The sequence below is a fragment of the Scylla paramamosain genome, chromosome 32 (genome assembly GCF_035594125.1).
Source record: "Scylla paramamosain isolate STU-SP2022 chromosome 32, ASM3559412v1, whole genome shotgun sequence".
In the NCBI taxonomy this organism is placed as follows: Eukaryota; Metazoa; Arthropoda; class Malacostraca; order Decapoda; family Portunidae; genus Scylla; species Scylla paramamosain.
The window spans coordinates 5,741,166-5,754,734 of record NC_087182.1 but is presented as its reverse complement, the minus strand read 5'-3'; the positions used below and the strand labels follow the sequence as shown (position 1 = coordinate 5,754,734).

Genomic DNA, 13,569 nt, shown 5'->3' with positions numbered 1-13,569 from the left:
ATTATCGGATATTTCTTGAAATAACGTGGACTTAATAAACTCCCTGAAAAAAAATAAATACTTAATATTTATATTAATAATTTCCTGAGAGCTATTTTATACAAACACTGCCTGAAAACGTAACAAAACACGCCACAAGAAGAGGAAGAGAAAACGAGGACTTGGCGGGAACATACCTACCTTTACGGTTCACTTCCCATTTCTTGCTCAGACTTGAAGGATACGGGGTTATTCCTCAGCCATTCTCCCTCTGAAGCAGTTGCCTTGAGCCAGACCACAAAATGTCTCGACGAACCAAGAACAAGCCACGAAAGAATGTTGTGGTGGTGAGTAGAGAGTGATAGCGAGCAGGAATGGAGGGAGGGAGAGAGAGAGAGAGAGAGGTTGTTGGTGTACAACTGTTTGAGTGCAAGGAGAGAGAGAGAGAGATTTTAGATTTAGATGTTTTAAAATCAAAAAGTGCAGGAGTGGAAGGAGAAAGGTTAGGTTAGGTGTGGAGTGGAGTGCAGGAGTATAAAGAGAGAGGTTTTTATGTACTGTGCTTTTAGACTTGGAATTAAAGGCATTTATTTAGAAGTACACCTGTCTCACTTCTGGTAACTTACTCTTGTCTCATCTGTTTGCCAGGTTTAAGTTATTATGTTCTGTTAGTTTAGGTTGTTGTTATGTTTGGCTGTTGTGCAGTCCTACTCTTAGATTTATAATTGATGGTATTTATTTAGAAGTCTTACTGCAGGGATTCACAGTTGTCTGATCTGTTTGATAAGGTTAGGTTTGGTGAAGACAACCCATCCTCACCAAGCTTCAGCACCACCAGCCTGATGGGGCAGAGGCATGATCTGGCTGTGCCCCGCCACTCTCACTAAAAACTGGTTTACAGTGTGCACCATTCAGGAGTGGAACCAGTTATTGGAAGAAATAGTTTGAGCTCCTTCGATAGCCATTTTTAAATCTAGGTATTAAAGGTAAAAAGGGTTATGAGCAGTGGAAGGCTGGCACATAAGTACATGACAAGAAATTTTCCTTATTTCATCACTATCCAGTAATTGGTGAGGTCAAGTAAAGTCAGGCTCAGCATTGTGAGATGGGTGGTTTTCTTTATTATTTAGCTGATTTAGATTTGTAATGGTGTGGTATACTTTGTTTTCCAATTCTGTATAGACTTTATTTTACTGTGATGGTCATGTTAACTTCTCTACTTGGCTGTACTGTTACTTTTGCCTATTAATTCTGCTACCAACTAAGTTGAGGTGGGCCTCCACTCCAGTTTTGTCACCATTTTTTATCCTGTTCTGGATTATTTCTGGCAAGGTGTCTTGGTGTAAACTGGTGTTTCCTGGTGTAGGTGGTTGATTGTGAGTGAAGAGGAGCTGCAACACAAGTCCTCTCAAGAGGGCACATTCTCTCACCCTCAAAATTCAGAAACAAAATTCCAGGTTTTCCCTTTGTGCACCCTTGGGAAGGATAGCAATATTGAAGCTCACTATGAATGAGTATATATATATATATATATATATATATATATATATATATATATATATATATATATATATATATATATATATATATATATATATATATATATACACAAAGGACAGAATTCAAACTAACGAAAGGCAAAACACCCAACCAGTAGCTGTGGCCCCATAAGACTTAGCAGAGAATAGAGCTGGTTGGTAGGGTGGAGTGGTGCTCTTTGAAGTTTGAATGTGTGATATAGGAGGAGATAAGCAAACTAGGGAACCCAACTGGCAGCTTTCTCCAAGGCAGGAGAGTGCAGAGGTGAGTGAGTGTGGTTGCCACACAGATGGGCTGCCTTCTGCTGGACCAGGTGAACAGGCTAGGTACAGAAGGGTCTGGAGGTGTAGTATCTAGCAGTGATAACAAGCCAGTGGAGAAAACAAGGAATCAACAGGGAGTAGGATAACGAGGACCGGCAGGACATAGGTGTAGTATCCAGCAGCAATAATGAGCCAGTGTAGAAAACAAGAAATCGACAGGGATAGCAAGGAAAGGCAGGGCATAGGAGCCAGCAGGACTAAGGAGCCAATGAGCCAGTAGAGCATAGGGGCTGAGGAGCTGGCATGGCATAGGATAATGAGGACCTTCAAGGTGTAGGAGCGGAGGAGCTAGCAGGATGTAGGAGCTAAGGAACTGGCTGGGCATAAGAGCAGAGGAGCTGGCAGGATGTAGGTATCCCGACACTCGTCTTGCCTCAAACCAGGGATCCCACAGGAAATAAATCAGTGGAGTTGTGTGGCCTGTCTTGGTGAGGGTTGGCATCCTGAACTCAGTCTGTTTGTCAATCATATGGATGTTATGTACTAATATGATGTAAGTGAAAGACTATTACTAAATAAAGTCATTTAGTCAGGAAGATGTGGGTTCTTGAAAATTTAGTAGGATGCTGGACATTCCCTTCTCTCCATGACTTATTCCCAGAGTTTGTTGGAATGAGGGATTCAATTCATGTCTTGTTGATACCTCTATATGATTCTCTCTCTCTCTCTCTCTCTCTCTCTCTCTCTCTCTCTCTCTCTCTCTCTCTCTCTCTCTCTCTCTCTCTCTCTCTCTCTCTCTCTCTCTCTCTCTCTCTCTCTCTCTCTCTCTCTCTCTCTCTCTCTCTCTCTCTCTCTCTCTCTCTCTCTCTCTCTCTCTCTCTCTCTCTCTCTCTAAATCTCAGAGCAGTGTTGAGGCAGAACTAGAAGAATTTTTACCCACCCTCATATTTAAAATTTCAGGAGATGGATGATGATACAGAAGAAGAAGAAGAAGAAGAAGATTATACACTAACCCAGTCTCAGGGTGCATGCCAGCTTTCAGAGAAAGATGTGAAGAAGTTGGCAGGACAAGTGTGTAACATGCTGCTGGCTGCAGAGATCAGGAAGGTAAATTTTTGTCGATGTGTTTGATGTCAGTGACAAATAGGGTTTCAGTTATCAGTGTTTGGTAAATGTTTCCTTTAGAGACACACACCCCAACCTCCTTTTTCTCTTTCCCTGTCCACAACAAACTTGGGGGCACAATGAAAATATAGGGTTTTTGGCTGTGAGAAGCAAAAAAATCTGAAATGTTACTTCTTAACCTAATGTAAGCTGTATTTTCAAGGTCTTTACACACCAGCATAGATATTGATGGTCATTATTGTTCTCATGCATTATTAATGGTTGTGTAAAGAGAAGAAAACCACAAAGGTGACACCACTGCATTTTTAAAGGTACATAATATTAATCTTTTATACTTTGATGTGCTTTGATTTCAGTGAGAAATAGCATTCATCTCTGCATATATATATATATATATATATATATATATATATATATATATATATATATATATATATATATATATATATATATATATATATATATATATATATATATATATATATATATATATATATATACACACACATGGTATATGTCTGTCTTTTACAGATTCCATTAAAGAGTAGTGATATCAGGAAGGGTATCACCTCCCTCAAAAGCAGGTCATCTTACAAGACTGTGATGATTAAAGCAGGAGAAATGATGGAACATGTAAGTATTCAGATCTTTTATCTATCTCTTGAATTAACCTGTAAAAACATAAGTAAATAAGGGAAGTTACAAGGAGTGGTTAGGCCTACACATGACAGTCCCTACATGAAATATGCATACCTTTATATAATTTTAAGTGCCATAGTATTAGAAATGGTATTCTATGATGATGCAGAGGCTCATAGTTGGTTTACACAGCTGCGCTCTTTTCCCACTGATCTGCACAGCTATTCAAACCAGATCCAGATAAAATTTACCCTTAGCTACCTGAGGCTACTCCACTGTTCATGAACTGATGTAATATATGTAACTGTTTGTCCTCTACATTTTTGTGAATTAACTGAAGCTTCTATTTGCCGTAAGAGTTATGTGGTATAAGTTAAGTGAAATGAGGTTGGAGTTAGGAGAAAATTTGGCCAGAAACATGAAGCACTGGTGGAATGGTGTAGACTGATCAGTTAGAAAATAAATTGTTATTCATGTTTTCACCAGGGGCTGACAGGGCTAAGGGTGTGAATGATGTGCGTGAGTGTGTGGTGTCTTCTTGGGCCATTTTGTGTGGGATTGTTGGCTTTTAGTGTATAGATAGATGTTTGTATAAATAATCTCTCATCAGGTGTTTCTTTACAGAAAATTTTATGTTCATTATTGTATAGTTATATTTCATCAAGTGTTTGGTTACAGAAATTTTGATTTTTGTGATTAATATAATCTTTCACCAGATGTTTGGTTGTAGGAAATAATATGTTCATGATTGTATAAATAAGCTTTCACCTGACACTGTTGCAAGAAATTGTATGTTCATGATTGTTTGAATAATCTTTCACTAGCCTTTTGGTTGCAGAAAATTGCATTTTAATGATACTATAAATAATCTTTCACCAGATGTTTGATTGCAGGAAATTGTATCTTAATGATAGCATAAATAATCTTTCACCAGCTGTTTGGCTACAAAATAATGTCAGTAAAAACCCACGGCTACATCCTGGTGAATACAGTGGGTAGCACCTTTGCCAAGTATGAGCAGTTGCCAAGAAGTGAGGAAGTCAAAAGGGGACTCCTTATTGCCATACTTGCTGCTATCTTTATGAATGAGGGAAAAATGAGTGTAGGTGAGTAAAGGTAACAGTAGTGGTAAATGTTACTTTTAAGAGACATCCCAATCTCCTTCTCTTTCTCTATTCACAACAGACTCAAGGGCCTGGTGGGAATTTAGGTTTTTTTAGGTAGGAGAACAAAATTTGGTGAAATTTGGATGCCTAACCTTACCTGTGACTTTATGAGCTTCAAGTAGAAGGTGTCCTGGTGGTAATTATTGTTGGCATCAATGCACTACTAGTGAATGTGTAAGAAGGAAGCCATAAACCAGCAAAAGCAGCTGATAACACCATGCCCCCCAAAGAGTAATTTTTATTGTTCTGTTGTGTTATTAAGGATTGTGTAAGATAGAAAGCCACACGCCAACTGATAACACTGCCCCTAAATGGTAGTTTTGTTTATTCTATCCTTCATTATTAGTAATGGTATATAGAAGAAAACCACAAACCATCAAATCACATTGCACACTTAAAAGTAATGTTAACAGTAACAGGACATTTGAGGCTAAATTGAAATCATGCTTGCCCAGCTGGTGATCATTTACTTACAGATGAGTTGGTAATTGTGTTGGACTCAGATTTACCTTTGAGTGTCATCTCAGTATTCAATTCCCCAGTGACATCTCTCAAGGCAAATTTATCCCACCTCTTCGCAGTATCCCAGTGTATTCATGCTGCTCAGGAAACATGCATATAATAATGAATTCAAGACACTGTTAAATACTTTTATGAGAAAAGAATGAGAAGGATTTTTTGAAATTTATTGTTAAATTGCAATTAGATTCTGGCAAGTGAAGGTATGAATATTAGAGATATGAGCACCTGGAAACATGCATGGTGGGATATTGTGGTGTCAGATTATAATAATACATGTATGAAAGAAGAATGGAGTAGGTTATTATTATACTGTACAATGTTATGTCATTATATTGTACATTGTCTCATTCTTCTCACAGCACTCCAGTCTGAATCATGTTAAAGATCACACAAATTTCTTTATGGTGCATGACAAAGGTACTGAATATTTGCTGTCAGGATAGGATACAACTCATAAATCAAACCATATTGGCATGACTGATGACTTAGAGGGTCTAGCGATATATTACCACATAATGCCTGGACCAAAGATAGTAAGTTTAAGTCTGTTGATGTTCTCTTCAGGGACTGGCTCTCTCTCTCCTCTCTCTCTCATCTCTCTCTGCTCTCTCTCTCTCTCTCTCTCGTCTCTCTCTCTCTCTCTCTCTCTCCTCTCTCTCTCTCTCCTCTCTCTCTCTCTCTCTTCCTCTCTCTCTCTCTCTCTCTCTCTCTCTCTCTCTCTCTCTCTCTCTCTCTCTCTCTCTCTCTCTCTTCTCTCTCTCTCTCATCTCTCTCTCTCTCTCTCTCTCTCATTAAAAAGTAAAGAAAAATGTAATGACTGCTATAATGCTCTCTGGTCTAAAATTAATAGTATGTTTAAGGGAGAGGATACTGTGTCATAGCAGCAATTCAGATGATTAGACAAGTACTCTGAATGTTTTCCTTCCCCAAGTGAGGAGGTTGAGAACATGATGGCAAATTTAAGGCCTTTTCATTAGTTTAAGTCTGATGAGCTGCTGCTGGTGTTGCCTTGGTGATATGAATTATATGTTTCTTGCATGTGTGTTTGTTAATCTACATCCTCATCTTTTATCTCTTATCCTTCAGGAGGTTTGGAATCCTTTCTCAATGCCCTTGATAATGATTTGGGATCCTCATCTAGAGATATGATTCAAGTAAGTCTACCAACTGCAGTAGAATTTGTTTTTTTTTTGTCTGTAGTTCTCAAAGAAGCTGCATGGTACTCTGTTCTTCATACTTTTAGAGGAACACTGTTTATTAAATTAACACAAGGCATACTGTTCCCCTTAGAAACTTTGGCTGGAACAGGAAAAAAAAGATTGATGTTTGCCTCTCCTTAGCCTGAATCCATGCTTATTAAAATTGTGTCCTTTTTTCTCATATTTCCTCTTGAATATAATATCATATAATATCTGTATAATTATAAAGTTGCAAGCTGTGTGACTGAACCCCATAAAGTTGAGGGCAGGAGTACTTTCTCTTCTCTTTTGGGGACCAAGGAGCTAAGAGAGTGATGTGAATTGGTGTGAATGTGAAAGTTGTGTGCCTTGTCTTGGCTACCCCTCTTTTTTGGGGGAGACAGCCTTGTTATATGTATTTATGTATGTATGTATAATTGTAAAGGAGGTTACAACTTTAATTGTGGTGTGTCCTGGAGGAGGCAGTAGGCACCTGCCAAAATCATAATTACTCCCAGTGAGGTCTGAAGCAAGATCAGGGGGTGCTGTAAACCTACCATTAAACCCAGCTGTGACCTCACTGAACGTTTCCCTTTGTGTCTCACAACACAAGGGAGCAGTCACAGCCTGCTCTCCGAAGGCAACTCCCTTCCTTCACACAAAACTATAAGCACCTAATTACACACACTCACACCCTTCACTCAAAATTTAAAATTATCCATCATCAGCCTCAAGAGTCCCCTATCTGGGGCAGGGGACCACAAATGTCCCCAGGTTAGACTACTCTTCTGGTATCAACCCTAAGTGTCTTGACACCCCCCTTCAACTTTTCTTCATTAACTTCTGCAATTTTCACAGTCTTAGATCTAATTTTCAATCTGTAGAATACCACCTCTCTACTAAACCTCGTCTTTTCCTTACTGAAACACAGGTGTCAACTGAGGAGGCAACTGACAGTAGCCGCTTTTCTGTTCCCTCCTACTTTCTCTATCCTCATTTTCAATCCAAAGCTGGATGTTACGTCTATGTGCGGAATGACAACCTGCTCTTGTGTCCATGCTCTTGAATCTTCCGAGTTTTCCACCATCTAGCTACAACTACAGAGTCACTCTCAAACTAAATTTATCTGTGCTGTATACCTCTGACACCTAATTCCTCTGACTATTAAGAAATTCTTTGCTTAATATCTAAAGTGGAGCACATTCTGACTCCTCCCTTTTGCAGAGATCTCCATTCTTGGAGACTTCATTGTTCACACACTAGCTTTGGCTTTCCTCTCCCTTCACTGACCATCCCTTATGAACTAGCCTTTAACTTTGCTATCCTCCACAACCTAGAGCAATTGGTGCAAACATCCTACTTGTATTCCTGACCATTTTGATGATACGCCCAACTTTCTTGACCTTTTCCTAACCTCTAATCCTTCTGCTTATGTTGTCACCCTCTCTTCTCTGTTGGGCTCCTTCGATCACAATCTCATATCTGTGTCATGTCCTATCACTCCAATCCATCCTCAGGATCCCCCCTAAGCAGAGGTGCCTCTGACATTTTGCCCCTGCTAGTTGGGGGAACCTGAGGAGGTATTTTGTTGATTTTTGTTGGAGTGACTATTGCTTCCATGTCAGAGACCTGTCTATGTGTGCCAAGCACATAACAGGTGATAGTGTCTGGGCTTGGAGGCATACATTCCTCACTTTCAAGATCTAACTCCCCTCGTGACTTCTGGCGCCTACCCAAAAACATCTCCAATAACTTTGCTTCTTCTTTCCCTCTGTTTCAACCAGATGGCACCACTGCTATCACATCTATCACCAAAGCTGAACTCTTCACTCAAACCTTTGGTAAAAAACTCTATTGTGGACGATTCAGGGCTTGTTTCTCCCCTCTCCTCCACCCTCTAACTATTTCATGCTACCTAAAATTCCTCACAACGATGTTTTCCATGCCCCCACTGGCCTAAACCCTTGGAATACTTATCAACCAGATCAGGTCCCTCCTATTGTTCTCCAAAACTGCTCCTCCATGCTTGCACCTTACCTATTCAAACTCTCTCAACTCTGTCTGTCAATATCTACCTTTCCTTCTTGCTGGAAGTTTGCCTATATTCAGCCTATTCCTTAAAAGGATGACCATTCTAATCCCTCATACTACTGTCCTATTGCTTTAATTTCCTGCCTATCTAAAGTCTTAACAGCAAGATTCTTAAACATCTATCACTTCACAACCTTCTGTCTGATCGTCGGTATGGGGTCTGTCAAGGCTGCTCTACTGGTGATCTTTTGGCTTTTCCTTACTGAGTCTTGGTCATCCTCTTTTAGAGATTTTGGTGAAACTTCAGCTGTTGCCTTAGATATATAAAAAGCTTTTGATAGAGTCTGGCACAAAGCTTTGATTTCCAAACTACCCTCCTATGGCTTCTATCCTTCTCTCTGTAACTTCATCTCAAGTTTCCTTTCTGACCATTTCTATTGGTAGATGGTCACTGTTCTTCTCCTCAATCTATTAACAGTGGTGTTCCTCAGGATTCTGTCCTGTCACCCACTCTCTTCCTATTATTCATCAGTGATCTTCCAAATCAAACTTCTTGTCTTAATCCATTCCTAGGCTGATGATACCACCCAGCACTTTTCTGTGTCTTTTTGTAGACGTCCAACCCTTCAGGAAGTAAACATTTCATGCAGGGAAGCCACAGAACACCTGACTTCTGCTCTCTCTAAAGTTTCTGATTGGGGCAGAGCAAACTTGACATTGTTCAATGCCTCAAAAACTCAATTCCTCCATCTATCAACTCAATACAACCTTCCAGACAACCATTCCCTCTTCTTCAATGACACTTCTACACTCTTCTGCACTGAATATCCTCAGTCTGTCCTTTTCTTATAATCTAAACTGAAAATTGCACATGTCATCTCTAGCTAAAACAGCTTCTATAAAGTTAGTTATTGTGAGACGTCTATGCCAGTTTTTTTTTTCACCCTCCCCCAAGCTGCTAACTCCATAAAGGGGCCTTATCTGTCCATGTATGGAGTGTGCTTCACATATCTGGGGGGTTCCACTCATACTACTCTTCTAGACAGGATAGAATCAAAAGCTTTTCATCTCATCAACTTCTTTCCTCTGATTGACTGTCTTCAGCCTCTTTCTCATTGTCACAGTGTTGCATCTCTTCCTATCTTCTGCCATGATTTTCGTGTTAACTGTTCTTTTGATCTTGCTAATTGCATGCCTCCCCTCCTCCCACAGCCTTGCTGCACAAGACTTTTTTCTTTCTCTCACCCCTATTCTGTCCACCTCTTTAATGCAAGAGTTAATCAGTATTCTCAATCATTTGTCCTCTTCTCTGGTAAACTCTGGAACTCCCTGCCTACTTCTGTATTTCCACCTTCCTTTGACTTGAACTCCTTCAAGAGGGAGGTTTGAAGACACTTATCCTTCAGTGTTTGACTACCACTTTGAACTTTACCCTCTTACAAAAAAAATAAATAAATAAGATAAATAAATAAATAAATAAATAAATGAATGAATAAATAAAAGGTGTCAAATACCTGTTCTTTTGTCAGGAATTCCTACGGCAGAAATATTTGGAGAGTACAGTTAACGATTTAACTGAACCACCTACAACCATGTACACGTGGGGGGATCGTGCCAATGCTGAGTTCTGCAAGAAGAAAGTATTGGAATTCGTATGCGAGGTTAGTGTTTGATTAAGAAGTAGATGAATGTCATTGAGACTGTAATACTGTGTTTTTTTAGTGTTCAGTTTTTAGTTGGGCTTTGAGACTGACTTTTTTCCATCAAGGGCTAAAAGAGTAAATGAGATTGACCTAAGATTGGGCTAAGAGAGTGAATGAGGGTGTGTGTGTGTGTGTGTGTGTGTGTGTGTGTGTGTGTGTGTGTGTGTGTGTGTGTGTGTGTGTGTGTGTGTGTGTATGCTTTGTCTGAGGCACCCTGTGTGGGATTGCTGGCTTGGTATATAGATAAAAAGATAATGTTTAATTAATGGTAATAGGAAATGGAAAACCAGATGAGTTATAACTTTGTAACAGAAAACAAGTCAAAGTCCTTATGATTTTATGTAAGTGAACAGGAAGCAAGCTGGAGTCATTGTGAAGATATGGACCAGTATTGTTATGTAGGAAATTGGACAGGAATCATATAATAAGAACTCTGCTTGCCATCTTGGAGTAGCGGATGATGTGTCTGTTTCACTGCAGGTCTATGGAAACATGAAGCCATCTATGTGGACCTATCAGTGGAAACTTGTGAATGAAGAGAATGATGGGAAAGAAAGTTCATCATGAATCTGCCCACCACCATCACTATTTTGAATATGTTCTACCACTAATGTGTTCCTTGCCATACTCATCACCATCTTACCTGTGCTCCTCTATATTCACCATCACCATCTTACCTGCTCTGTTCCACCACCACTAGTCTTGTTTCTGTCCCCACCCAAAGTCATCATCCTTTACTGTGCTCCTTTTCATCCATCACCAACATCTTGACTCTGCTCTGTTCCATCACTGCCAGTCTTGTTTTTGTTTCTGCACACAGTCATCACCCTCTTGATTATTTTTCTACATCTCCCATCACCACCATCTTGAGTCTCCTCTTTTAACTCTACCATCATGATTGTGAGTCTATTTCCCCAACTCCATCATCACAATCATGGCTCCTCCACTACCATCATCACTACCATATTGACTGTCTTCCTTCACCTTCATTATCTCCCATCTCCATCTTTACTTTTCTTCTCCTTTCCCCTTCATTATCATTACTTCTGCTACCATCATCATCACCATCTTGACTGTCTTCATTCACCTTCACCATTACTCACTTTACCTCTCTCATCACTATGTTTCCTCTCCTTTTCCCATCACTATCATGACTTCCACTACCATTATCATCATTTTGACTCGTCTATTATCACTATCAGACCCTCCATCATCATAATAATGCTTGAGTCACCTTTTAAAAAATTACCTTCAGTTGATATCATTATCACCCTCACATCTGATCATAAGTTTTTTTTTTTTTTTTTTTTTTACGTTGATACCTTACTGAAACATTCCGAATCGGACGAGTTATGAGAATTGATCTTGCATTATGCCTAAATTTGCAAACTTTTTTTTATTTATTTATTTTATTTTATTTATTTTTTTGTTATGGCAAGAAAGGATTCGGTTTAAAAGCTGTGTTGGAAATAAAGAGGATCTGTGATTTGAAAGATTTATTTTCATCTTCAAGCACTAGTAAATATATAAAGTTGGGAATAAAAGAAGGAAAGGGATGTACAAATTAATAGAGAAGATTGTTGCTTGATTACATGTTGGTAATTAATAGATAGGAATGAGCTATATTAATCATCTAGTGCCATTAAAGATAACCGATCCTAACAATGAGGTAAGACATCCACGTCTCTCTCTCTCTCTCTCTCTCTCTCTCTCTCTCTCTCTCCGAGGTCGTGTGCACCTCACCGTCGAAGAATTAGACAGCCAAAGAAAGGAACTGTTATCGTGGCTTTTTATAGATGGTGCTGGTAACTTATACTAGGTGACCTAGGTTGAACCGTACTTTCCTGTAACTCTAAATGCTGGTGTGAAGAGGTTGAGTGGAGTACTACATACTCGTACATCAGTGACGTAAACTATACAGCAGAAACAAGGACAGTTTTCTCTATTTGAGTATCTAATTTCAACTACTTTTATCAGGGTTTTGAAGGGCTTTTCTGGTTTATAGCATTACTCTAGATTTTTAAAGGGCATTTTTCTCATTATTAGTGATAGTTTTGAAGTTTTTCCATGATCCTAGGGGAAAACGTGTTTAATAATTTATGTGGTCCCGACGAGAGTACAAAGTGTTTCAAAATATAGGATCAGCTGCCTTGTAGGGAGGTAAAAAAAAAAAAAAGTATTGTGTGTATGTGTGGTGAACCCAGCTGGGTCTTCAAGGTGAATAATCAGGTGTACTGGTCTGTCAGAGTTACAATGATACTATTGTGTAGGCAGTGAGACCACCTGCGCTGGCAGCTGCAAAGCGTACCGCAACTTTTCCTCCCACAAGATGTTGGTGGACAGAGGCACGTTTTGGGGGACTGCTTTGTGGAACTGTTGCGGTTGCCAGGTATTGTAAGAAACTAATCAATACGGTATAATTAGCGAAATATTTTACGGAAGGTCTTTACACAAATAATACGTAGAAATATGTAGTTCCATTTGCCACGTGTAGTTCAAGTAGAGAAAAGACAGGAACGGGAAAAACCGGCAAGGCGGAAGGTGAAAGGGAGCACCGAGTCACGGGTGGTGGGAGGAGGCGCCGCTTGCCGTAACCAGCGTGGTGGTACACGTGACGCTTGCCTGTGTGCAGGGGCGGGGCGAAGAGTTCTGGGGGAGTTTTCCATTGGTCGATACTAGAACCTTCTTTATTTCTCATGTCGGCATTTATTGTGTTCGTGTTTGTAGACCATTAAGCGTAGCCTTAATGATCAGGGAACCGATGTCTTTCTCCATGTAAATTAGCGTGATTTTCAACGTGACCAAGCGGAGCGCTGTGAGAAGACCGAAACAATGGATATAATAATAACCGGTTTCATTACCTCATGGACGTATTATCATAATTTGAAATAATATATCCCAACAAGCATATTTCCGGATACTAACACGGATATTAAATCCTCCACTCGCCAAAATCTAATTGCGATATATATATATATATATATATATATATATATATATATATATATATATATATATATATATATATATATATATATATATATATATATATATATATATATATATATATAATTTTTTTATTTTTTTATTTCCCATTCTCATAAACGTGTATCTTGACTTCATTACTCTAAGCATGTTTTGACACTGCCACTCCCACATATTGGAATCCCGTGGCACAGCAGCAGATTGCCTCAGGTTGCTTCGGGTTGCCTTGGACGATCGATATCTCGCATTTAGTTTAACCATTGTCGCAACACGTGAGGCCGTCGATGCCAGAGGATGCCCGGGGTGACGCCGATAGCCATCTACCTTCCGTGCCTTGACTAAATTGACTTGAGATTTATCTATTATTCGTAAAAGAGAGAGAGAGAGAGAGAGAGAGAGAGAGAGAGAGAGAGAGAGAGAGAGAGAGAGAGAGAGAGAG

The 13,569-nt window shown here is 39.5% G+C and overlaps 1 protein-coding gene across 2 annotated transcripts; it reads left to right on the top strand.

Moving 5' to 3' along the window:
* The first annotated feature begins 118 nt into the window (after positions 1-118).
* LOC135089119 (non-structural maintenance of chromosomes element 3 homolog) lies at positions 119-11,638 on the top strand. Of its 2 annotated transcripts, none has more exons than XM_063984379.1 (7): positions 119-323; positions 2,742-2,888; positions 3,438-3,539; positions 4,480-4,651; positions 6,320-6,387; positions 9,972-10,103; positions 10,626-11,638. In XM_063984379.1, the coding sequence occupies exons 1-7, from the start codon at positions 282-284 to the stop codon at positions 10,710-10,712; spliced, it is 750 nt and encodes a 249-aa protein (XP_063840449.1). In that variant the 5' UTR covers positions 119-281; the 3' UTR covers positions 10,713-11,638. The 2 variants fall into 2 exon arrangements, with proteins under 2 accessions (XP_063840449.1, XP_063840448.1); XM_063984378.1 differs by having other exon boundaries at positions 120-326.
* Positions 11,639-13,569: the final 1,931 nt, after the last annotated feature.

Coding starts and splice junctions, on each gene's coding strand:
- LOC135089119 (XM_063984378.1), top strand. CDS start 282: ATGTCTCGACGAACCAAGAACAAGCCACGAAAGAATGTTGTGGTG. Junction 3,540..4,479: donor CAGGAGAAATGATGGAACAT/GTAAGTATTCAG, acceptor ATCTTTCACCAG/CTGTTTGGCTACAAAATAAT. Junction 10,104..10,625: donor TATTGGAATTCGTATGCGAG/GTTAGTGTTTGA, acceptor GTTTCACTGCAG/GTCTATGGAAACATGAAGCC.